General features: G+C 39.5%; 1 protein-coding gene across 1 annotated transcript; it reads right to left on the bottom strand.

Moving 5' to 3' along the window:
- Positions 1–210: 210 nt before the first annotated feature.
- Plod (procollagen lysyl hydroxylase) lies at positions 211–22,321 on the bottom strand. The gene is made up of 12 exons (XM_088235666.1): positions 22,110–22,321; positions 20,023–20,201; positions 18,549–18,716; positions 17,103–17,299; positions 16,584–16,837; positions 15,067–15,294; positions 14,842–14,980; positions 13,593–13,775; positions 13,367–13,471; positions 12,216–12,362; positions 11,947–12,061; positions 211–2,221 (listed from the first exon to the last, which is right to left on the bottom strand). The coding sequence occupies exons 1-12, from the start codon at positions 22,205–22,207 to the stop codon at positions 2,052–2,054; spliced, it is 1,983 nt and encodes a 660-aa protein (XP_088091792.1). The 5' UTR covers positions 22,208–22,321; the 3' UTR covers positions 211–2,051.
- Between the last annotated feature and the right edge of the window lie 3,490 nt (positions 22,322–25,811).

Genomic DNA, 25,811 nt, shown 5'->3' with positions numbered 1-25,811 from the left:
AGTGGCCACGAAACACACTGTTTGACATTAACCATTCATTTATATATATATATGTATGTGTATAAATACATTTTTCTTTTTTACTTAGCAAACTTATTTCACGAATGGTCAAATTTCTACCGGTTTCGGAACAAAACTGGTTGGAATATTTGAGTGTTTTTTTTTTCTTAATTATAAATAATTAATACGATTTTACAACAGAGATGAAGATTTTTGAGAAGGTAATATGAAAGTCTAGGCATTAATAGGGCTTATGCATTCACAGAGATATATGGAATACATAAAATCGTCATCGAAAATCAATGATGTACACTAGAGCCTCTTTTCAGTTTTTTGACAAAACAATACAAAATAGAAATAAAAAAAAAAAGAATGTCAATGAGGAAGTTTAGTGCTACGGGAAATTGGATAAAATACACGCGGTTATAATTGGAGCATTAAACTGCATTGCGAAGTTTCTCTCAGCTTTCTCAAGATATTGAAAGGAGGGCGAGTGCCAGGAACAGGGTGAACGGTGTACTGAAATCTACTTTGACAAACAAATGTTTATCGCAGGAGGCTTAACTAGCAGTTCACAACGGAGTTCTAGTGCCAACTCGAATGTATGGGAGCAAAGGATGGAATTGGAAAAATTATGATAATAGTAGGTTGAATGCTGTCGAAATGCGATCCCTCAGGCGAATGTGTGGTAAAACGATGTATGATAGGTGCACAAATGTCGAGATCCGTGAGTGTGTAAGGCTGAGACACGCATTATCGACAGAATCAAGAAAGGGGTGCGGCGTTCGTTGGTTTGGACATGCGGAGCGAACGATGTACGATGCGAATGTTGATGGATGCAGAAAACGAGGAAGACGGAGAAAAACACGGCACGATCGAGTCCATCAAATACTCGAAGATGGACATGTCAAAAGTAGGAATAATCGGCGTGCGTGCATGAGAAGATGTATGAATGTAGAGGAAGCGAGGTCTGTATGCCAAGATGGAGTGTTATGGGGATCTATCCTCTCTGCCTACCCCTACGGAGAAACGGCGTGATGGTTTGTTTGTTTGTTTGCGAAGTTACTCAGAAGCGTATGAAAAAGTAATAAAAATGAACTAACAATGTTTTGAGTACGTCCAAATGTTTGCAAACAGGCTGGATTTCTTTCCTAGGGTGTTATTTAGATCTGTTTTTGTGGCAACAGAGAGGGAAAACATTTTTGAGAAGGGAATATGGATCTAGAACTGCAAACATTTGGACATACTCAAAACGAAGTCGAATCAACTGACCGGTAAACGAAGAAGTGCAAAAATGGAAAATTGTTTCCAGGCGTTGCCTAGTAGGTGAACTGGTTCAGCCGGATGAATCTCACCCGCGTGATAAAGGTTTCGGCTCTTTTACTTCACAAAAGTCAACAGATGGAAGAGTTGAGGAAATGTGGGTGTTTTGGACATAGGCAGAATGGTGAATGTTACACGGTGTGTAAAGTGGCCACTTAAAACAGCCAATGACAGGTCATAAGCCCTGTAAATGCCTTCACGAAATGTTTTTCCTCTCTGTTGCAACAAATTTTAACACAACATATATTTTTGATAACATTTTCAGTTATTATCCATTCACTATTTCGGTTACTATCCCATTTCTTCCTCGGTTATTATCCACTAACATTTCGGTTATTATCCAATTTCTTTCTCTTTCATTTACTATTCATTACCTTTTCAACTTATTATTCATTATTCCGATTTGTTTTTAATTGACAATTCTTGGTGGGATTCCATTGTAGTTATAAAACAACTTGTATTTAAATATACATTAAAAAGGTTTCGTACGTTTCCGCTTATTTAGTTATTTGACAATCAGCGTATATTTGCCAGTCTGAAGATGGTCCATTAGAGGATGAAAGCGCTTAAGTGTTTTTAATTTAAATATTGGTTATTATATCATGATTCATGATGATAATCCATTAACTTTTTCGGCTATCAATTACTTTTTGGTTATTATCAATTGTCTTTCTCGGTTATTATCCAAATACTTTCTCGGTTATTGTCCACTGATTCGGAAGCTAGTTTCACGGGTCCACGAAGGAGACCATTATGTAGCGGACGCCCTCGGTAACCAGGAGTCCCTCGTGGAAGTGAGTCAGGCGACCGGGGTGCATCAGCAACCAGCCCGGCTTGGTGGAGGTGACGGAGCAGTTGTAGCGGATGAACCGACAGCCGCCCCCTCGGTAGTCCAAGTCTGAAATGAATAACTAAAATGCAGTAAAGGAAAATAAAAACATACAAATTTTACAGCTGCTTTAAACAATTTGTATCGAGCCGCAACAGGCCAAAATGCTGATGACATTATTTTGCAGTAGTCAATTTACCTACTTCTACTGCTACCATCATGCCATTTTCTGTTGGGGTAGGCAGAGAAGATGGACCACCACACACATCTATCCTGACATACATTCCTAGCGTCTTCCACATTCATCTTCTTCTTCAGCCTAGTTCTCTGCACTGCTGGATGGCAGCCTCTTCCGAACGTCTCCGTTCCTTCCTATCACCTGCTTTTATCATCCATGTTCTACCGGCTCTCGAGGCATCGTCATGTCATCGACCCATCCTTTTGGAAGCCTTCCAACACTTATATGTTTACCCAGGGTCTCCGCTTTATTATTTTGGGTGTAAAGAAATCAAAACTGGCTCTCGAGCCACTGAAATTTTTGGTTAATCTGACTGCCTATGTTGTTTTACATAATAATATTCAGAGATGAAGAACATTTTAGAGAAGGTAATATAGAAGTCCAGGCATCTACAGGGCTTATGACCTGTCATTGGCTGGTTTAAGTGGCCACGTTACACACCGTGTAACATTCACCATTCTGCCCATATTTGAACATCCACATTCCTTCAATTCTTTCATCTGTTGATGTTTGTGAAGTGAAAGAGCTGAAACCTTTATTTATTTATGCGGGTGTTTTGGTGTCATACACCAAAACAATTATACGCTAAAACAATACTCACTTATAGATTCACAAACTAATCTTACTCAAATGAAAGACATAACCCCCACAATACATCACATACAAATAATATAATCACTAGATCCTCAACACATAGACAACTTAAACAAATACAAATTAATACCACTTTCAGACAAAGGGATTTTGAGTGTTATTCAATTAAAATCTATAACCTACTTCCACTATCTATTAAAGCAATTAGTAATGAGAAAATGTTTAAAAAGGCTATAAAAAAGTGGATAGTGGAGCTAGGTAGAAGTAAAATGGATAGTCTCATTCGCCCAAACCAATACTGAATCAACTGCCCACCACTGTACAGCTTATGTTAGGTTTTTGTTATTTCCATTGTGTGTTTTGTAATATAAATAATATAGATGTACATAAATACATGGTTTTTAAAACTGTCTGAATATTTGTTAATTATGTTTGTTTTTTAAGTTAGTCTTCTTTGTTTATTCTCAAATGTAATTTAAAAAACTAAATTGTTAAGTGTCCTCGGCACGGGAAACCCCAGTGAGGTCACATTATTTTTATTATTAATTATAGTTTGTAAGCGAAAAATATGAATAAATAAATAATCCAATAAACTTGTTTTATTTTGGATACATTACCAAATTAAATATGGAATTCTGCCAATTGTCTGCATACACAATAAATATGATAGTTATCTGTGGCTTTATCCCATCGTATTCCTCCCGAGCAAGCTTGAGGCCGACAGTTTGCAACTTAGAAGGAATGGGTTCACCCTGGCCCATTTTTTATTTAAATTTATTTCAACAGAGAGGGAAAAAGTTTTCGAGAAGAAATTTGGAAGTCTAGGCATTTACAGGGCTTATGACCTGTCATTGGCTGGTTTAAGTGGCCACTTTACACACTGTGTAACATTCACCATTCTGCCCATGTTTGAACATCCACATTTCCTCAACTCTTCCATCTGTTGACTTTTAAATTTGAAATAAATTTAAATATGAACAACTCCCTAGGGAGGAAATCCAGCCAGTCTGCAAGCATTTGGACATAATCAAACATTGTTGAATTACTACCTGGTAAAAGAAGAAGTATAAAAATTGGAAAATTGTTTCCAGGCGTTGCCTAGTAGGTGATTTGGTTCAGCCGGATGAATCTCACCCACGTGATAAAGGTTTCAGCTCTTTCACTTCACAAAAGTCAACAGATGGAAGAGTTGAGGAAATGTGGATGTTCAAACATGGGCAGAATGGTGAATGTTACACAGTGTGTAAAGTGGCCACTTAAACCAGCCAATGACAGGTCATAAGCCCTGTAAATGCCTAGACTTCCAAATTTCTTCTCGAAAACTTTTTCCCTCTCTGTTGAAATAAATTTAAATATGAACAACTCCCTAGGGAGGAAATCCAGCCAGTCTGCAAGCATTTGGACATAATCAAACATTGTCATTTTTTATTTATTTAACTTTTTGTACCTAATGTTATTTGAACATTGGCGGGCTTATTGCCAAATGGCAATTTCTTCCAACCAACCCATAAAATAAAATTTTTATTTTTATAATTCAAGTTATAGAACATATTCAATAGAAAAAAAAGATTAAAAAGCTAAAAATATATAAAAATAGAAATAAACGTATTTGTTTATAAATTACCTTAAATCAAAACTATTACTCAATGGGAAAAAGGAAAAAAGAGGAAAAAGGAAAGGAGGAGAGATTAAGGAAGAGAAAGGAGATGTTTCTTCAGACGTGATTTAAACAGAGATAATGTAGTAACATCTCTGATGGTGGATGGGAGATGATTCCACAGTGGAGCCGCATGGACACTATATGAGTTAGAGAAGAAAGGGGAATTGTGGATGGGTATTAAGAGAGTGCCTTGAGAATTAGAATGAAGAGGTAAACCATGAACTGATAAGCGTTGAAATTTTTCACGCAGGTATATAGGAGCGTTAGGATAGGACTATGAAGTACATTGAACAGAAGTGAGAGGGAGTGATAGTCTCTCCGCTGTCTAATTTTGAGCCATTTCAGTTGCCTACGATAGTCAGAAATGTGGTCATATTTCCTAAGACCAAAAATGTAAATATTTTTTCAGACTGGTAATAATTTTATCGCGAACTCGGTCATTTTAGAGAGTATCAATTTACATGTTCCTGATGGTTATCTCCGACAGCGGCAGCACAGACTGTTTTACCTCCCGGGTTCCGAAACCGACCTGCCTCTGGCTATGCCGATTGGAAGAGCAGTCAGGCAGCTGAACATTATCACTTTGGAGATAGACATCTTTCGCGTCGGCGAAACTATGTTTAAGAGGCAAATACTCTTGCCATTGGAGGGTATTATACCTTAATAATGTCGAATCATCACTCGAGGGTTCCTGGTGTCTTAAATACTTTGTTATTGTAGTGTTATTTTGGTCAAATAAATCAATTTGAATTTGATCACTCAAAGACAAAAAGTCAATTTACTCAGTTTTACTTGCAATGGAGATAGCCACGTTTATTTTGTAGCGTCACATTTTACACACGGTTGTATTGAAGAATATTTATATAGGGTGAAGATCCTGACCGTAAACAAAATATTTCAGTGGGATATAATAACTAAATATTGGTTTAAAAAACGTTTAATAAAGTACAAAAAGATCATTTTTATTACTTTCTAACACAATTTTAAATCATTCATGTAAAGTTTATATATCAATGTCATTGAAGCTGATGAAGATGGCAGTTTTAGTCCGGAGACTGTGCGGAAGTGAAGCGTGGAACTGGCAAGGGAAGGATGAAAGCAGAGTCCCGCAGACAGAGCTGAGACAGCCCCGATAGGCCCAGAGCCCTGCTGCGGGCTGCTCAAATGTGCTCCTCGTAACGAACTTGCGCGTGGGCCCGGACGCGGGTTATAATGATCGGCACCGTGAGAAAGAATTACAGAAGGGGTACTCGCAAAGGTTCGCTTTCCGCCGAATGAAACTCGGCCAAAACCAAATGAGGGTTATCACTAAAACAAACCTTTATGAAGCATCTAGATGTAGGTTTTGTAGTGCAGATGAGGAAACACCTACACACATTATATGTATATGTGATGCTTTATATCACAAAAGAAGCTGCATCTTCAGGGGACCACCGGTTAAACCTGAGGATGTTACAGCGCTCAACCTCTGCCCAATAGGCCGATACTTTAAGGACCTGAGCTTGGAGAAGGAGATTTAGCAATGTGAGAACAGTTGCCCTTCAGTCAAAGACCTAGGTTTGTTGAGCGAAAGCTAATTGAAGGGGACACGTCATAATAGATCTATGACATCATGAGCTAATATTTCACTGACCAATAGGTGAGGTTATCAGAATAACAATAATGGATTCGCAAGGGGATTATGAAAGAGTGAACGAGGTTGAAACGCGGTCTTTTCTTTGAGAGTGCAAATTTTAAACGGGTATAGTTGATAGATGAGGAAGAAAGACGTTTGGGTCAGAATTGAATGGAAGGTAATATAGAACGTAGAGCGAGGACGAGCAGGAAAGACGCGGCATGATCGGAGAACCAAAATCTCAAGTCTGCACGTGTCAAAAGCGGACACAACCGAAGGCATGTATGACAGTATAAGTGGAAGGAGTTAGGAATGCATGTCAGAATAGAGACATGTGGTGGTTTATCACCTCTGTCTACCCCGAGGGGAAAGAGTGCAGGAAATCTATTGAAATATTTTGTTAGATGTTTTGAAATATACCATACTATAATTTATAATAAATTGTACAATATATTTTTTTACGAGTATTATAATATTAATAGGTGGTAACGAATTCATAGATTCTTCACTACAACTATATTAATTTTATCATTGATGACGTAACAACGCTTATTCTAATGCACACAGATTGTACTGTGGAGGTCATCACCATCAAGCCTTAAAGTTGGCAGGGCCGAACACCGTTCTGGCCCGCAACGCGGAACCCGACGCAACGTCAGCTCGGACAAGTAATTAAGCGTCGTGCAGCGAAAGAATATGCACATTTTATCTTGGCATTTCGTGTCGCCCGTCCACCGGCTCCTCAGTGTTGGCTATTGTAAATTCCTTCTGTACAAAATTGTTCGGATGTAATTCGTGTGTATCTACTCAATAAATGACTTCAATTATAACCCATCTTTCTCATTTAACTTCAAATCAATTCACGCACACCCATCCATACAAATGGTGATCCGACGATTATAAATCCGCACTTTAAAACATTTAATTTACAATCTATATTTTTTCTTTTCAATAACCGCGTGATTGGGTAGCGAAAAGCCAAGATGAAATGTGCATATTCTTACGCTGCACAACGTTTAATTACTTGTCAGAGTTGACGTTGCGTCGGGCTACACGTTGCGGGCCAGAACGGTGTTCGGCCCTGCCAACTTTACGGCTTGGTGGTGATGATCTACACAGTACGAAAACTCAACGAATTCCCTTCAAGAGCTGATATGCCAGTTTATCACTTACCAGGATATGTACATGTGACTATTATTATTAGTTTTTGAGACACCTACTGGCACTTTTATGATGAGCCCAATGAGCCCTACTGTGAGTTGCCCAAATGTGCTCCTCATAATGAACTCGCATCTCATATCATACGATAAAATAATATATTCTGGTGGGTCATGAACTGGCGTATCAACCCTCGAAGGAACATTGTTTTATTCCGAAACAGCATTCAGTTTTACACTGAAATAATGTGCGATTCATGCAAAAAATAATGATTATATAATGTAACTTTATTTATTATTTGGTAACAGGATTTTTTATTCAAGTACAGCCTAAAGTTTTACTTTATGGAACAACTGTTATTCATCTTTAAGCAACGTTACAAACATTGCTTTTATTCAGAAACAGCAACACTCAGAGAGCCAAGTTTGAACAAATTATATTTATTATAATGCAACAGGATTTATTAAAATACAGCACGAAGTTTTACACTGAAATACAGCGCAGTTCATGCAACAAATATTTATTATAATGCAACAATATTTATTACGGTGTAACATTAGTTTTTATTGAAATACAGCGTAAAGTTTTACACTGAGACAGAGCAATTCATGCAATAAATATTTATTATAATGCAACGATATTTATTACGGTGTAACATTGGTTTTTATCAAAATACGAGGGCTGATAACAAAAATACAGTGAATATTTATTTATGATAGCTCGATTCATCGAGATAGTCAGCGTCAAGTTTGAACAGGTTGTGATTTGTCAGTCGGCTTTCAGAGTCGGAAGAGAGAGGTCGTATTAACCGTGTCTGTTGTGCATCGTGGATTTCCAACAACGCGTTAAATAACATTATGTAGTCGACCTCGTGGTGTAGTGGTCGGCGCGTTTGTCTATCATGCAAGAGGTCTCGGGTTTGATTCTCAACATGGTTGACATGAAATATTTATTTGAAAAGGCGTTTTTACACTAGAATGTTTCATAGTCTCTGAAGCGAAAGACTGACCATCTTACCTTCATGTAACAAAAGTTATCAAAGTACACTGCGATTGGTGTACCAATGCAGTGCTGTTCTGATGATGAACTTGCAAAAAAGCTCATGAATGTTAAAATCGGTATGAGTGATAATGTGGTGACTCAAAAGACTGTTTACAAGTGGAATGAGTGATTCAAAAGTGGAAATGAGTCGTTTGAAGACGAGCTAAGGTCAGGATGTCCTTCGTCCTCAAAAACAATGATTAGTTCAAACAGGCGATTGGCTATTCGAGAGCTTACCGAAGAACTGAGCATCTCGTGTGCAAAGCATTTCAACAGATAATTTGCAAATGAGACGAGTGAGAGCAAAATTTGTTGCGAACCCTCGCTTCTGATCCGTGAATTTTTGGCCGAAAAAAAGGTTCCTGTCTGTCTGTCTGTCCACATCTGCCCCACTCTCTGGATTTAGCACCGTGCGACTCCTGGCTCTTCTTTAGTGATGAAAGAAAAACATTTTGACACCATTCCCGATTTCGAGGGGCCACGATGGAGCAGCTGAAGGCTATTCCATGCTTCTAATCACGGAATCTACGTTGGGACAAGTGCATCGCTAGCCAAGGAGACAACTTTGAAGAAGATTAATTCCCAAACCCCCCCCTCCCACCCCCGCCCATTCTCCAACATACTACTAAATATTATTAACCTAATTTTAAGTGCATGTATTTTTTTGTAAGTGAAAAGGTGAGGGCAAGTGACATGGGTTTTAAAATAAATACATCTAAGACTAAATATATGTTAGCAAGAAAGTCGCAAATAAACTATGTACAGCAGGCAATTGACGTTGGGTCACACCACATAGACAATGTCAACTCCTTTAAATATTTAGGTACTCAAATTATTAATGATAACAATTTTAGTGCCGAGATTAGAGCATGGCTATCGGCAGTAAACAGATGTTATTATGGCTTGTTTAAACATCTGAGATCCAAATTGCTCACTAGAAAAACTAAGACCATTATTTACAAAACTCTCCTCAGACCGGTCATTGCGTATGGTGTGGGTTATGACCAAAAGAGATGAAAATATGGTGTTAGTATTTGAAAGAAAAATATTAAGGAAGATATTTGGTACTGTCAACCAAAACGGAGTGTGGAGGAGACGGTTTAATCATGAATTAGAGGCACTGTATGGCGAACCCAACATTGCACAATTCATCAAAATAAGAAGATTACAATGGTCGGGCCATGTGCACAGAATGAATGATAACCGCATCCCAAAAAAGATTCTTTATTCCACTCCGGAAGGCAGACGAAGCAGAGGCAAGCCAAAACTAAAATGGCTGGATAATGTGGATAATGTGGAAAGGAAAGCATTAGAGCGATTGGCTTGACGAACTGGAGAAGAGCCGCGGGGTACGAGGACGAATGGAGACAAATTCTGGAGGAGGCCAGGGCCCACAACGGGCTGTAGCGCCACTGATGATGATGGTAAAGGTAAAGATGTATTTTAGTATTGGCGTTTTGGTGTAGCGAGTGTCCTGATGAAGAGACAGACATGGCTGCAACAGTTTAGAGACTAGAAGGAATGTGTATTTGACAGTTTCTGAGATATCTCTACATGAGAGAGTGCGGGTATTATCCTCGGCTCTACCCGACCGAGTCTCTCCAGGGTATGCTCGGCTACAACAGTTTAGAGACTAAAAGGAATGTGTATTTGACTACACATTTTTATCCATTGTTGCGCGGTATGGTCGATAATCCCGAGATTATGAGGAGCATCGGTTTATATGTTCCTGGTAATTACCTAAGACAGCGTCAGCGTACCTTGCCGATGGTTATTCCTATTGAAAGGACTACCTTTAGGCTGAACGACATCGCTCTGGATGTTGATCTGTTCCATGAATCCGAAGGGGTTTTCCGGAGCAGGACTCTCCTACTACTTTGACAAGAGTCTCTTCGTGTATTTTTTGTCTTTTTATAATATGTACGTCTTGAATTTTGGTTTGTAATGTACATAAGTGTTATTTTAAATAAATGAACTGAATAAAGATTTATCCAAATTTGTCCGTAAAATGATTCACTATATTTTTAGATCAGCCTGGGTACAGCACGAAGGTTTACACTGAGATAGCGCTCATGCGACAATTTACTATAAATGCAACGTTATTCATTAAAATACAGCGAATGTCGACGTCTACGGGTCGATGAAGGAGATCATTATGTAGCGGACTCCGCTGGAGACGAGGAGGCCCTCGTGGTAGTGCGTGAGCCGCCCGGGGTGCATGAGCACCCAGCCGGGCCTCGTGCTGACCACCGTACAGTTGTAGCGGATGAAGCGACATCCGCCTCCTTTGTAGTCCAGATCTGATGGACAGGTCACCACTCTCACATTATTCCATGTCTGCGATGTTCGTTACAGGTTTGATGTGATATTTTGGATTGCCGGTTGGCCGACAGGAAGATACAAAAGAGATTATGTGTAATTACAATAGTGGTAGACATGTTTATGCCTTTCACAATTGTAGGACAAAACAGAATTAATTTACATTGTGCATATGTTTATATGCGACAATTGGTATAAAAACTGAATAGATATTATTTTTAAATTAGGCACAAGGCAGATAAGCTAGTTTGGGTTCATTTTCAATATGTTTTTATATGCTTACATATTAATTATTGAATATTATTTTCACCGAGCAACTTTTTGTGGGTTTTTGGTGAAGATTTTAATTGATAATAATATTAATATTCCTTTTTTCGCTCCCCCCGTCTTTATCCCTCGCTCTTTCTTACTCTTTCCCCCTTTTTTTGCACTTTGGTCTATCTCTCTTCCCTCCTTTCGCTCTCCCCCATTTACTCTCTATCTCCTCTCCTTGTTTCACTCTACTCCGATCTTACTTTCACATCCTTTTTTCGCTCACCTCTTCTCTTTCCCTCGCTCTTACCTTCTCTTTCCCCCTTTTTTCTCTCTTGAGTCTTTCTTCCCTTCTTTTGTTTTCCCCATTAACTCTCTCGCTCTCTTCCCCTTCTTCCATACCAACTCTCTCTCATTCTCTCTTATCTCCTCTTGCTTGCTCTTTCCCCCTTTAGTCTTACTCTCCCCTATTTACTCTCTCGCTGTCTCCTATTTACCTCGCTCTCCCCCTTCTTCCACTCTAACTCTCTCTCACTTTCATATCCTACTTTAGTTTTTTCCTTCGCTCTTACTTCCTCATCCTTGCTCTCTCCCCCTTCTCTCGCTCTTTAGCCTAACTCTCTTGCTCTATCCCCCATTTACTGTCTCGCTCTCTCCCCCTTCTTCCACTCTAACTCTCTCTCACTTTCATATCTTACTTTCGTTTTTTCCTTCTCTCTCACTCGCTCTTACCTCCTCTTCCTTGCTTTCTCCGTTTTCTCTCGCTCTCCCCCTCTCACTTTCACTCCCGTCTCCTCTTCATTACCCGCTTCCTCTCCCTCCACCCCTCCACTCCTCCGCCCCTTGCACTCTCACCCTTCTCGCTCTCATCCTCTCCCCCTTTCTCTCCCTGAACTACTCCAGCATGGGCGCATTACCTGGAGTGTTGAGAGCCAGGTTGATGGTGTAAGTAGAGCTGTCATGGTGCGGCCTCAGGGACGGTTGCTCGCCCGGCTTGTAGCGAACTACAAAGTTCATCAGAGAACGAGGTGGCTGAAACCAGAAAGAACACACATAGATGATCAGCCTTACGCTTTTGTGAAAATCGTCTCGAGGACGCTGTATAATAAACAATCAACGCTGATAAGCCGCGATCGGATTACCAATGCAGTACCCTATATGCCGGGGAAAGATGATGACTACTCACATCGTGGTAATACCCGGTGAAGACCATCTCTTGCAGTGGGGTGACATACTGTTGGAGGATGTACAGCCAGTGTCTCTCAAAGTCCACTTGGTTGGTGTGAATGTCTCTCGTGGGTACGGCTTCGTACCCTCCCTCTAAACGCTCGTCCTAAAATAGGGAAAAATATCATATAAGTCGAGTGTAAAACTTAAGTACAAGGCAAATGTGAAATGTAAATAAGAGGCAAGTCTGAAGTGTGGGTATTGAAAATGCGGAGCAAGTGTGAAAGGTAAACATGAGGCAAGTGGAAAATGTAAACATGAGGCAAGTGGAAAAGGTAAACACAGGCAAGTGGAAAATGTAAACATGAGGCAAGTGGAAAAGGTAAACACAGGCAAGTGTAAAATGTAAACATGAGGCAAGTGGAAAAGGTAAACACAGGCAAGTGTAAAATGTAAACATGAGGCAAGTGGAAAAGGTAAACACAGGCAAGTGTAAAATGTAAACATGAGGCAAGTGGAAAAGGTAAACACAGGCAAGTGTAAAATGTAAACATGAGGCAAGTGGAAAAGGTAAACACAGGCAAGTGTAAAATGTAAACATGAGGCAAGTGGAAAAGGTAAACACAGGCAAGTGGAAAATGTAAACATGAGGCAAGTGGAAAAGGTAAACACAGGCAAGTGGAAAATGTAAACATGAGGCAAGTGGAAAAGGTAAACACAGGCAAGTGTAAAATGTAAACATGAGGCAAGTGGAAAAGGTAAACACAGGCAAGTGGAAAATGTAAACATGAGGCAAGTGGAAAAGGTAAACACAGGCAAGTGTAAAATGTAAACATGAGGCAAGTGGAAAAGGTAAACACAGGCAAGTTGTAAATGTAAACATGAGGCAAGTGGAAAAGGTAAACACAGGCAAGTGGAAAATGTAAACATGAGGCAAGTGGAAAAGGTAAACACAGGCAAGTGTAAAATGTAAACATGAGGCAAGTGGAAAAGGTAAACACAGGCAAGTGGAAAATGTAAACATGAGGCAAGTGGAAAAGGTAAACACAGGCAAGTGGAAAATGTAAACATAAGGCAAGTGGAAAAGGTAAACACAGGCAAGTGGAAAATGTAAACATGAGGCAAGCGGAAAATGTAAAAATGCGGACAGTGGAAAATGTAAATACGCACCTTATTACTCCCACCGGACCATTGCCCGTATGCTTCCATCACCGCGATATATTCTGAACAGAACCTCATGGTAGTCATCGGAAACCAGTACACATCGGGACAAGGCTGAAATGAAAGTCCAAGAATAATGAATATCACGGTAGGAAGATGGAATTCTGGGTGTCTATAGGGCTTGTGACCACTTATCTACCTTCTGTCATGCCTTGATTAACTGAGTTTAGCTTACCTGTTTCGGCTTGTTGGCAACGTTGAAGTTCTCTGCATAGTCCGGGTGCAGATACCTCTGTTCCCAATCCCACTTGTTCTCGAATATTTGGTACAGATCTGGATTCGTGTAAGTCGTATTGAATGTCTCCGTGTCGATGAGATGGCCGTAGTCATGCTCGTTCGCTACGTACATAAACACGCCCTGAAATCAATAAACTTTGGTACAGATACGAACTTGTGTGAGTTGTGTTGAATGTCTCATTCACTGCATGTTTTGAATGTCTCATTCACTGCATGTTTTGAATGTCTTACTCAATACATGTTGTGAATTGTCATATTCATTACATACATACATAGATCTAGTGTGAATGTTACACAGCGTGTAAAGTGGTCAATTAAACCAGCCATTGACAGGTCGTAAGCCCTGTAGATGCCTAGACTTCTATAGTACCTTCTCTTAAATGTTCTTCATCTCTGTTGTAATATGTTAATATAAACAGCTCCCCGGGGAGTTGAATCCAGTTCTTGTCTACAAAAATTTGGATAAACTCAAAATATTGTTGATAAATCCACCGGTCCATGGAGAAGTATAGAAATTGAAAAAATAACATTTTCAGGCGTTGCCTAGTATGTAGGTGAAATAATTCAATTGCACGAATCTCACCTGCATAAATAAAGGTTTCAGCTCTTTAACTTCACCAACATCAACAGATGAAAGAATTGAAGGAATATAATTGTTCAAATATGGGCAGAATGGTGAATGTAACACAGTGTGTAAAGTGGCCACTTAAACCAACCATTGACAGGTCATAATCCCTGTAGATGCCTAGACTTCTATATTACCTTCTCTTAAATTTTCTTCATCTCCGTTGTAATATGATAATATAGATCTAAATTTGTGTGAGTTTTACAGTTGTATTAAATGTCTAATTCACAAAGTGCGCAAATGCACCGTGAAATCGATCATCGAATAATAATGTAGAGATTTTGATTTATGTGGGTTTTTTATTCACTGCATTTGCATCTGGATTTATATGACTGGTAAAAATAAAGTACAGATCTGGATTTATGTGAGTTGTACTGAATGTCTCATTCACCACATGCATTGAATGTCTCATTCCCTACATACACATGTGTTTTTTGAGCTGAATTGAATGTCTCCAGTTTACCATATTTTAGGAGGATACCCGTCAAGCTGGAATTACTCGTCAGGTACATGTGGATTCCGCTTCAGTATGTATTTAATTACAGAATACAATGATTATTACCAGTTGGCGAAGAGACGCGCAGAAGCTCATGTCAGGATCGGTGTCCGGAATGTTATAGGACAGCTCTTTGCGAGGATACTTCAGTATGTCTGATTTCACCAAGTAGCACGCACTGATGAAGGGAACATTCCAGATGCCCCTAAGCAAAACAGATGAAACAAACATATTTATTTATTGGTGGACATTTGCTTTATTTAATAGCTATATTGAACAGTCGGTATTTACCTGCGAACCAGTTGCGCAATCTCCATGTAGTCGACAGACCTGGCGTAGTAGCCGTCGGGGGTCAGCGCCCCCCAGAAGTTGGTCCAGGCCTTGCCGGGGCGGGCGACCAGCGGCGCCACCACCCCCTCGCCGTACTGCAGCAGGAGCCGCAGGCTGTCCTTGTTGTCCAGGTGGGCGGTGGCGTCCACCACAAACATGAAGTCGCACTTCTTCGCCAGGCACTGTTCCCTGGGGAAACGAGCGCACAGAATTAATGGAATAATAGTATTTAACACATTACAACAGAGATGACGAACATTTTATAGAAGGTTATATTTATTGATATATACGCCCAATGCGCATTTTTAAGGACATATGTATACATAGAAAATTATTATAAAGGAAAGTAGAAAGACACAATGGTATATAGCAGACTTTGTGGGAGTGGAAGCGGGAGAGAGGTGTTTATAATTGAATTTGATTCAGTGATCGTTTGAAAGAAGACAACTTGTTATCAAAGAAATCAAGACTGGTTTGTTTGTTGGCAGACCTGAGAACTCTGGGCATAGGGGAATGAAAACCATAGTTAGTTCTATAGTTATTGGTATGAAAGAGTAAGTTTTGTCTGAGGTTACTAGTTGGGATATTTAATTTTATATACAAGTCTAGGAATCTACAGGGCTTAAAATCCACTTATTTTCTAAATCATTTGAATTAAATTACAAATTAAAAAGCTTCAATTGAATTTATTTAACTTTAGGATCACTATACAAAGCGCCCTTGGGGTATAATATTACGAAAATGGCGCTATATAAGTTATCAATAATAATTATGACCAGTCATTCGCTGGTTTAAGTGGCCCACTTTACACACTGTGTAACATTCACCATTCTGCCCATATTTTAACATCTTTGTTTCTTCAATTCTTTCATCTGTTGATGTTTGTGAAGTTAAAACTCTGAAACCTTTATTTATGCGGGTGAGATTCATCGAATTGAATTATTTCGCCACTTAAACCAGCCAATGACAGATCATAAATAAGCCCTATAGATGCCTGGACTTCTATATTATCTTGTCTAAAATATTCATCATCATCTCTGTTGTAATATGTTAATGTTAACAGCTCCCCGGGGTGTTGAATCCAGTCCTTGTCTACAAAAACTTGGACCAACTCAAAATATTGTTGATAAATCTACCTAGTCCATATAGAAGGATAGAAATTGAAAAAATACAATTTTCAGGCATTGCCTAGTATGTGGGTGAAGTAATTCAATTAGATGAATCTCACCCGCATAAATAAAGGTTTCAGATCTTTAACTTCACATACATCAACAGATGAAAGAATTGAAGGAATATAGATGTTTAAATATGGGCAGAATGGTGAATGTAACACAGTGTGTAAAGTGGCCACTTAAACCAGCCAATGACAGGTCATAAGCCCTGTAAATGCCTACACTTCCATATTCCCTTCTCAATAATGTTTTCCCTCTTTGTTACAATAAATCAAAAAAAGAAATTATAATAATTTAGTAACATACATGGCCAAATTCCTCGCGGAAGCCTCGTCGACCTTGTCATCCGGCACGATCTGCTTGAACGTGGCGTACTCCTTGGCGTACTTGTCTGCGAAGATGCGAGTGTCCTTTGCGTGGTACGGCTCCGAGTTTCGCAGCAGGACGTGGATACTTTCCTTGGGGTAATTGAGGGAGGCGATCTTCTCGAAGTATTCCTCGATAAAGGGAGTCGGCTGCTCGATGTTGAGAGCCATAAGGACTATCGGCAAATCGTCCTCCTGGGAATGAAAAATGATTTATTAGTATATTCGGAATCAGAGCAACGAAATCATATTATCAGCAGTATGATTTTTCAAAGTTTTGTATTTCTGAATTTCCCCGACGTTTCAAATTCTCTTCAGCTTCTCATCAGTCAGTTCTGCCGATCGGTCAGTTGGCTGTAAGCAAACTGGAAATCTTCCACAACTTTCTTGATCAACCGATGATATATCGGATAAAAAGTGCAGGTCCAAGACATAAACAACGAGAGTTGCGTTCCCTTACGTCGAGCTTTCGGCGTATCTCCTCGCAGAATCGGCAACCGAGGGTGGGAGACCAGGACCCGGCCAGGTAGGAGGAGAGAGAGTTGAACACCGACTTGGAAGGCCCGTTGCCGTGAAGCACGAGCGGTCTCGTCTCGTACACCACATTCCTGATATAAGGGTAGGTCTCCGTTTCATTCACAAACAGCTCGATTTCATCTGAAAACAAAAAATAGAATTTTGAGTTTGTCCAAATGTATGCGGTGAGAAAATGCTTCAATTTTTCTGAAACTGTGACAAACAGAACACATGTTTGTCCTGTGCTGGCCCCATCCGGCCCCTCTATAATAATGGGCAGAAGATAGAGAAAGTTGACAGCTTCCAATACTTGGGAGTTCACATAACCGAGGATGGTGGCTCGCACAAAGGGCCACAATCCGCCTAGGAATTGCTGGAGCAACTTGGCACGATGGAAGACAGACGAACTAAGGAAACATCTATGTATCCTCTCTCAATCAATCATTATAATTAAATGAAGGTTATCACTAGAGCTCGCCCAGGGCACTGACAAACACCTTATTAGAATGAACCTTTCCCAAACTTCTAGATGTAGGTTCTGCAGTGCAGATGCGGAAACACCTTTACACATTCTATGCGAATGTGAAGCTTTACATCATAAAAGGAGCCTCATCCTCGGGGGACCACTGGTTATACCTGAGGATGTTAAAGAGCTCGCCCCCTACCTAATAGCTAGATTTGTGAGCATCCTGACATTTCGTGAACACATGGAGGCAATCAGTGGCATTGAAGATGTTAAGATTTGTTCTGCGTACTGCCAGGGTTTTCGAAAATACCCGCGTACTGAGAACTCTTTACAACTCCTCGGTGGGAAGTAGACTCGAGAGTGGCTCGATGATTCGGGGGCCACATGAACTGAAGTACTCTATGATAGAGAAAATCCAAAAGAAGTTTCGGAGATATCTCTACATGGGAGAGTGCGGGTATTATCCTCGGCTCTACCCGACCGAGTCTCTCCAGGGTCAGCTCGGCTACAACGGTTTAGAGACTAGAAGGAATGTGTATTTGACTACACATTTTTATCCATTGTTGCACGGTATGATCGATAATTCTGAGATTATGACGAGCATCGGTTTTGTATGTTCCTGATAATTACCTAAGACAGCGTCAGCATAGATTGTTTCATATTCCGATTTACAGGAGCACCCTGCCGTTGGAAGGGCTATCGCTATGCTGAACAACATCGCTCTGGATGTTGATCTGTTCCATGCATCCTAAGGAGTTTTCCGGAGCAGGATTCAATATTCATATTCAGGTCACAATAGATCTTCGTAGGTCGCAGTGACGTCAGGAGCTTGCATAGCACCGACCCCCACCTCTAAGAATAAAAATGTATCCTCTCTGCCGAAGCAAAATATTGTTCGTACATTTTTAGTTTGCGTTTACTCACCAAAAGCGCCGTTCAAGTTCTGGAATATGACGGATTGGTGGTCCAAGCTGATCTTGAGCTTTTTGCGGAGTGCCTCGTTCAGGTACAAGTTGGTGTAGTACAGCTGGTCGTCGTCCGTATTCTTGATGGGCGTGTGGGAGACCAGTTCCAAAACCTCGGGCAGATAACCTGGGGAATGCAAGTTTGTGAGTAAATATTCGATGCGCCAGTACGGATCTTTGTAACCGAACCGAATACGAACATTATTTGGTTTCGCGCTTACCGAACCGAATGTTCGGCCGGATCGCTCGGTTCGTTACGGTGCCAGGCGAAATGTTAAATACTTCAAACTTTGAATAAAAGTTGATTACATGAGTTAAGATTATTTAATTCTTATTATAATTTGGTATAATTGAGCGGGAATTTCATACTCATTATAAAACGAAATAATACAGACTAAAATGGATACAATGTCGTTGGAACAATGGGCCTCTTTCCCCCCTCCATCTTCTAGGAATTTAGCAAAAACATGTGTTTGCACTTGTGCGATACTGCGGCAGTGACTAGTGACTACCGAACATCTACGAAAGCTACCCTTCGGATATTTTTATGTTATGTTATCCATAGTGTTGAAGTGCTTTATCTGTTTAGTTTTTTATTGTTTACTTTTTAGCACAAACACTTTACAAATTTACTATTATGCTCAATGTTTGTTTTTGTAAATTTATTGATAATTTTAAGTTGCTAGAATTTCACTCGTCCACGCACTTTGTAGCTGCAAGACGATTAGTAATCTAGCTTCAATAGGTTAATGTTTTCAACTGTCAAATATCCAAATTTAGTAAATGAGATCTAGAATTCCAACCGTCCATGCGCTCAGTAGCTGCAAGACTTGTTGTTATCTAACTTCTATTTTTATAAATTTGTTTTTTATATATTTTTTTTAAATATCACTAAATCTCTTAACTTTATTGTCAAATAAAAAAATGTAAATAGGGGCTAGATTTCTTATTGTCTATACGCTCTGTAGCTGCAAGACGTGCTGTAATCTAGCTCCTGTATATCATAATTGGAGACGAGGAACAAGAATCCCAACCGTCCATGCGCTCTGTAGCTGCAAGACGTGGTGGGCTATTTATTTATTGTACAGCGCCCTTGAGGTGATTTTTACAAAAACGGCGCTATATAAATTATCCAAATATATATGTATATATAAGCGCACGCTTCCAAATAGCTAACCCCTGAGTCAACGGCGTAGACATGACCACAGTTATTGATTTTACCACTGAAACGCTGGATTAGCGCTTTTGATAAAGTCACACACTTTCGCTTGCATGCGGTCCCATTCGTTGGCCTAGTGTCCACCATAAGTAGTTAAATATTCGGTAATGTTTTGAGGATGTCCAAATGCTTGCAGACTGGCTGGCTTTCCTCCCTAAGGAGTTAAAAATTTGTGACATAAATGTTACAGGAGCTAACAAATGGGAATACTTACCGATGAAGCCGCCGGAGTTGAGATACGGATTGCCCTTGCCGACCAGCTCGGGGTACTTGGCGCCGAGCCTCTCGTCGGGCCAGCAGAACGGCTCGGCGGAGAACAGGACCCGAGTGTCGTTGAACGTCTTGAACCTTCGCACGATCTCGCTCACTTCGCCCAAGAACATCACGTCGTAACTGCAAGGAGACCAACCGTATTTAATTCACATATTACAACAGAGATGAAGAACATTTAAGAGAAGGTAATATAGAAGTCTAGGCACCTATAGGGCTTATGACCTGTCAATGGCTGGTTTAAGTGGCCACTTTTTACACTGTGTAACATTCACCATTCTGCCTATATTTGAACATCTATATTCCTTCAATTCTTTCATCTGTTGATGTTTGTGAAGTTAGAGTGTGAGATTCATCTAATTGAATTATTTCACCTACATACTAGGCAACGCCTGAAAATATTATTTTTTCAATTCGTATACTTCTTCATGGACCAGGTAATTTGAGGTGAAATAATTCAATTAGATGAATCTCACCTGCATAAATAAAGGTTTCAGCTCTTTAACTTCACAAACATCAACAGATGAAAGAATTGAAGGAATATAGATGTTCAAATATAGGCAGAATGGTGAATGTTACACAGTGTGTAAAGTGGCCACTTAAACCAGCCATTGACAGGTCATAAGCCCTGTAGATGCCTAGACTTCTATATTACCTTCTCTTAAATGTTCTTCATCTCTGTTGTAATATGTTAATATAAACAGATCCCCAGGGAGTTGAATCCAGTCCTTGTCTACAAAAATTTGGACAAACTCAAAATATTGTTGTATTTAATTCAATTTAAAATACCGATAACTCCAACAATAGCAAAAGGAAAAACCGACAATATTATACAACAATCGTTTTAAGAAGTTTTTCTTTTTTAATTTTGAGGTCATCAGCAAATAAGAGTACGTCAACTCCTTCAAATTTTGAAACAATATCATTTAAAAATAATAAAAATAAAATCGGTCCCAAATGGGAACCTTGTGGCACACCACTTGATGTTCCAAACTGAGAAGAAAAACAGTGACGATTTTTACGGAAATTTTCCTTTCAGTAAGATAACTTTCGAACCAGCTGAAGACGCTACCTGTGACTCCCAAAGCAATGAATTTATGAAGAAGTATTTTATGAGATACTCTATCGAATGCCTTGCTAAAGTCCGTATAAACAGTATCCCTTTGACATAAATAAAATATCAACAATATTTTGAGTTTGTTTAAATTTTTGTGGACAAGGACTGGATTCAACTCCCTGAAGAGCTGTTAACATTTACATATTACAACAGGGATGAAGAACATTTAAGAGAAGGTAATATAGAAGTCTAGGCATCTACAGGGCTTACGACCTGTCAATGGCTGGTTTAAGTGACCATTTTACACACTGTGTAACATTCACACTAGATCTATGTATGTAATGAATAAGACAATTCACAACATGTATTGAGTAAGACATTCAAAACATGCAGTGAATGAGACATTCAAAACATGCAGTGAATGAGACATTCAACACAACTCACACAAGTTCGTATCTGTACCAAAGTTTATTGATTTCAGGGCGTGTTTATGTACGTAGCGAACGAGCAAGACTACGGGGATGAGAGGTCTCTCATTGGATGGTTTAAGTGGCCACTTTACAATCTGTGTAACATTCACTATTCTGCCCATATTTGAACATCTATATTCCTTCAATTCTTTTATCTGTTGATGTTTTTGAAGTTAAAGAGCTGATATCTTTATTTATGCGGGTGAGATCTCACCCGCATAAATAAAGGTTTTGAGCTCTTTAAATGCACAAATATCAACAGATGAAAGAATTGAAGGAATATAGATGTTCAAATATGGTCAAAATGGTGAATGTTATACAGTATGTAAAGTGGCCACTTAAACCAGCCAATGGCAGGTCATAAGCCCTGTAAATGCCTAGACTTTCATATTCCCTTCTCGAAAATGTTTTTACTCTCTGTTAAAATCAATAAAAAAAAATAGATAGTAATTATAAAATAGCGGTGGGCCCAGAAGCGTTCCCTGCGGTACCCCGCACCGTTACCTGTCTGTGAAGATGACGAGCGTGTCCGGCGAGGGAGGCTCGGCGCGCAAGGCGTCGCGCAGCAGCAGCACCTTGTGGCCGCCGCCCGCGCGGGTCATGTCCCCGCCGGCCCAGGGCCCGCCCAGCCCGAGCGCGCGGTGCTGCCCCACGGAGCGCGCGTACCGCCGGTAGCCGTCCGTGCGCGCCGTGGCCACGGTCAACACGAGGACGTCCGACTCTGGAAGAGAAATGCGAATGTAAACGTCATGTCGATCGTGTAAACGTTATATGCATCATGTAAACGTTATGTGAACCATGTAAACTTTATGTAAATCCAACAATGTTTTGAGTATGTCGAAATGTTCGCCGACAGGCAGGATTTCCTCCCAAGGGAGTTATTCAGATCTAAATTTGTTGCAACAGAAAGGAAAAAAATCTTTTTGAGAAGGGAATATGGAAGTCTAGCCATTTACAGGGCTCACGACCTGTCATTAGGCGGTTTAAGTGGTCACTTTACACTTGTGTAACATTCACCATTCTGCCCACGTTTAAACATCCACATTTCCTCAACTCTATCTGTCGACTTTTCTGAAGAAAGGAAGCTGAAACCTTTATCATGTGGGTGAGATTCATCCGGCTGTTACACAGTATGTAAAGTGACCGGTCATAAGCCCTGTGCATGCTTAGACTTCTATATTCCTAACTCCAAAATGTTCTTCATCTCCGTTGTAATATGTTAGCAAAAAAATACTTTAAAAAACCAAAACAAACAATATTCCCTGCCGTGTTTTCATTTTCATAGCGCTCACGTATGAACTGCGGCCGAATTTTCGTATTGTCCCGGCGTACTGTCCCGCGCGGTCGAGGCTGTTCACGGAGCTGGGACAAGACAATATTGTCATATCTATTGTGTTATCCACTTGTAATCGGCAATAGACACTCGAGGACAGGCATCCGATTCGGCTTGCATTTACCGGGCTATATCAAATTTAGAAAAAAAACGCACTCAGTGCCGCGGCGCGAGTAGATAAGAGTCAACAAGGCCAAAAAGAGATATCAAATAAGGTCCACAGGGCCGATCAAACGAGGCCCGAAGGTCTGAATTTACATGCATGTAACAGTCGTCAACAGCTGACTGTTATTATTTTTAATTGAATATCATTTTTAAAGTAAAAAAGGTTAATGAAATACTGTCCAGTAAAAAATAAACAATTTTTCTACTTGTTTGCATAAATATCTATATATTATTACTCTAGAAAAGATTGATTGCGTCTGTCCAGTACGGGCTTATTTTGCCCGCTGGTGAATTTTTATTTTTTTAGTATATATACTGCCGAAGCAAAAAGTTTCGTGAGCGAGTTAATTTGAGATCGCAATGGTTCGAATATTAGATTAAATTTTGGTTTAACATTTCACAGGTCGGCCGCTATATGGCAATAGCGGTGTAATAAAAAAAAAATACTAACAGACAGGCAAAAAAATAGCTTTTTGAGAAAACAAAAAAAATAGTATTCGGTTTGTGGTGTAATTTAATTTAAGTAATTTAAACTGAGCCCGCGGGGCCTATAAAGCAAGGCCCGAATGGCTGAATAAACTGAAGCTGACTTAACTACTCATAAATTAGTAGTTGAACGTTTTGGCCATTAGTTACTCTATAGACGTCACTTGGTACGCAACTGCGGATTTAAATTCAATTGCGCTGTGTTGTGTCGTTTTAAAGTGTCAAAATACAACTGGGATTAAAAGGGAGTAGGGTGAGATCACTTTTCATGTGTAAGCGCTTACATTAGCTACGTCTACGGCGAGAGGAAAAGTTATTATACCTCTACGCAAACAGCGCACTAAATGTAGTGAACGCGCATTTGCGGTCGCAGACCCTATGGCATGGAATGCTCTCCTAGCAGAGGTGCGAGGCTGTGAAAGTGAAGTGATGTTTCGGAAAAAAAACTTAAAACCCACTTGTTCTCTAAATCGTTTGAATTAATCCGTAGCATGTGACAACAAAATAAATTATTTTAATTAAATTACAAATTTAAAAGAATCACTATGTAAAGCGCCCTTGAGGTATTTTATTACGAAAATGGCGCTATATAAGTTATCCTTAATAATAATAGCGAATTCACAAAAAATATTATTCGAGTATTTGATTATTTTACTGTCTGTAAGATTGTTTAATAAAACAAGGCGGACATTTTGTTAGTATTGCCAGGGTAGTCGAATTTTTACCAGGCTTTCTATTAATATTAAACCGTATTCATTTTAAATTTGTTGCGACACAGAGGAAAAAACATTTTAAGAAGGGAATATGGAATTCTAGGCATTTACAGGGCTTATGACCTGTCATTGGCTAGTTTAAGTGACCACTTTACACACTGTGTAACATTCACCTACATGATAACGGCTTCGGCTCGGATTAAATGATTATTCAATGTTTTGTTTACGTTTGCCTAATAAAAGTACCCGTTTGTTTGTGAAATATTTTTTGTGGTAAAACAAATCATAACATTACACAAAATTATCTTCACGACGTATAGTCCTGCTGCGCAATCACATTTTTGAATTTCACCGGTGCAAATATGGAAAATATTCCAAAACAGCTATTTTTATTTATTTATTTATTATTTATCACGCTATTTATTGCATTTAGCCTGCAGTTGGCAAGCCAAATGTCAAGAAAAGCAGTCGCCACAGAAATTATAAAATAATTTTCACTTTTTTGTATTAGATACATACTTCTTACTATTTTGCAAATGCAATATATTGTATTATTTTTATCATTGTGGTTTCGGATGTGACAGGGTTTAAAGAACACCCTGTATTTATAAAGATATTATAGTTACAATATTTGAGTTTGTCCAAATGTTCGTAGACAAGACTGGATTTCACCCCCTCGGGAGTCATTAAGATTAACAAATTACAACAGAGATGGAGGATACCTTAAATAAGGGAATATGGAAGTCTAGGCATTTACAGGGCTTATGACCTGTCATTGGCTGGTTTAAGTGGCCACTTTACACACTGTGTAACATTCACCATTTTGCCTATGTTTGAACATGCATATTTCTTCAATTCTTCCATTTGTTGATTTTAGTGGCGCGGGCGCACGTTTCGCCCGAGTCGTTAGCGATACCCAGTGGTTTTTTCATGTTTTCAGCTGATAGATTTGAAATATTATCATATTTGAATTAAATTATGGCTAATTAAAGCCATTCCCTATAAATATTCGATTTTTATCTTTTTAAATCTCTTATTTTTTAAAATTATTTTATTTATTTTATTTAATGCACAAGACAAAATCAAGAAAGGAGCTCTGCGCTGGTTTGGACATGTAGAACGAATGGACAGCGAGAGAACGGCTAAGAATATTTACAATGCGAATGTTGATGGATGCAGAAACAGAGGAAGACCGAGAAAGACATGGCATGACCAAATCCAACAAATACTTAAAGATGGACATGTCAAAAGTCGGAATAATCGGCGCGCGTGCATGAGAAGATGTATGAATCTAGAGGAAGCGAGATCTGTATGCAAAGATAGAGTGTTGTGGCGTTCTATCCTCTCTGCCTACCCTTACGGGGAATAGGCCGCTATATGACAGTGTAAGTCACTCTCCAAGCACAAGGGTTAGTCTCTTGTTTTGGAGAGTTACAGTGATAACATTTACTAGATGTGTAAAAGTAGATATGTCTAGAATTTTACAAAAACATGTACTTTTTATGAAAT

Source organism: Micrasema longulum, unplaced genomic scaffold (genome assembly GCF_059751315.1).
Source record: "Micrasema longulum isolate JH-2025_06_02 unplaced genomic scaffold, ASM5975131v1 h1tg001416l, whole genome shotgun sequence".
Lineage (NCBI taxonomy): Eukaryota > Metazoa > Arthropoda > Insecta > Trichoptera > Brachycentridae > Micrasema > Micrasema longulum.
The sequence above is the reverse complement of the archived record's forward strand: the minus strand, read 5'-3'. Positions and strand labels throughout refer to the sequence as shown.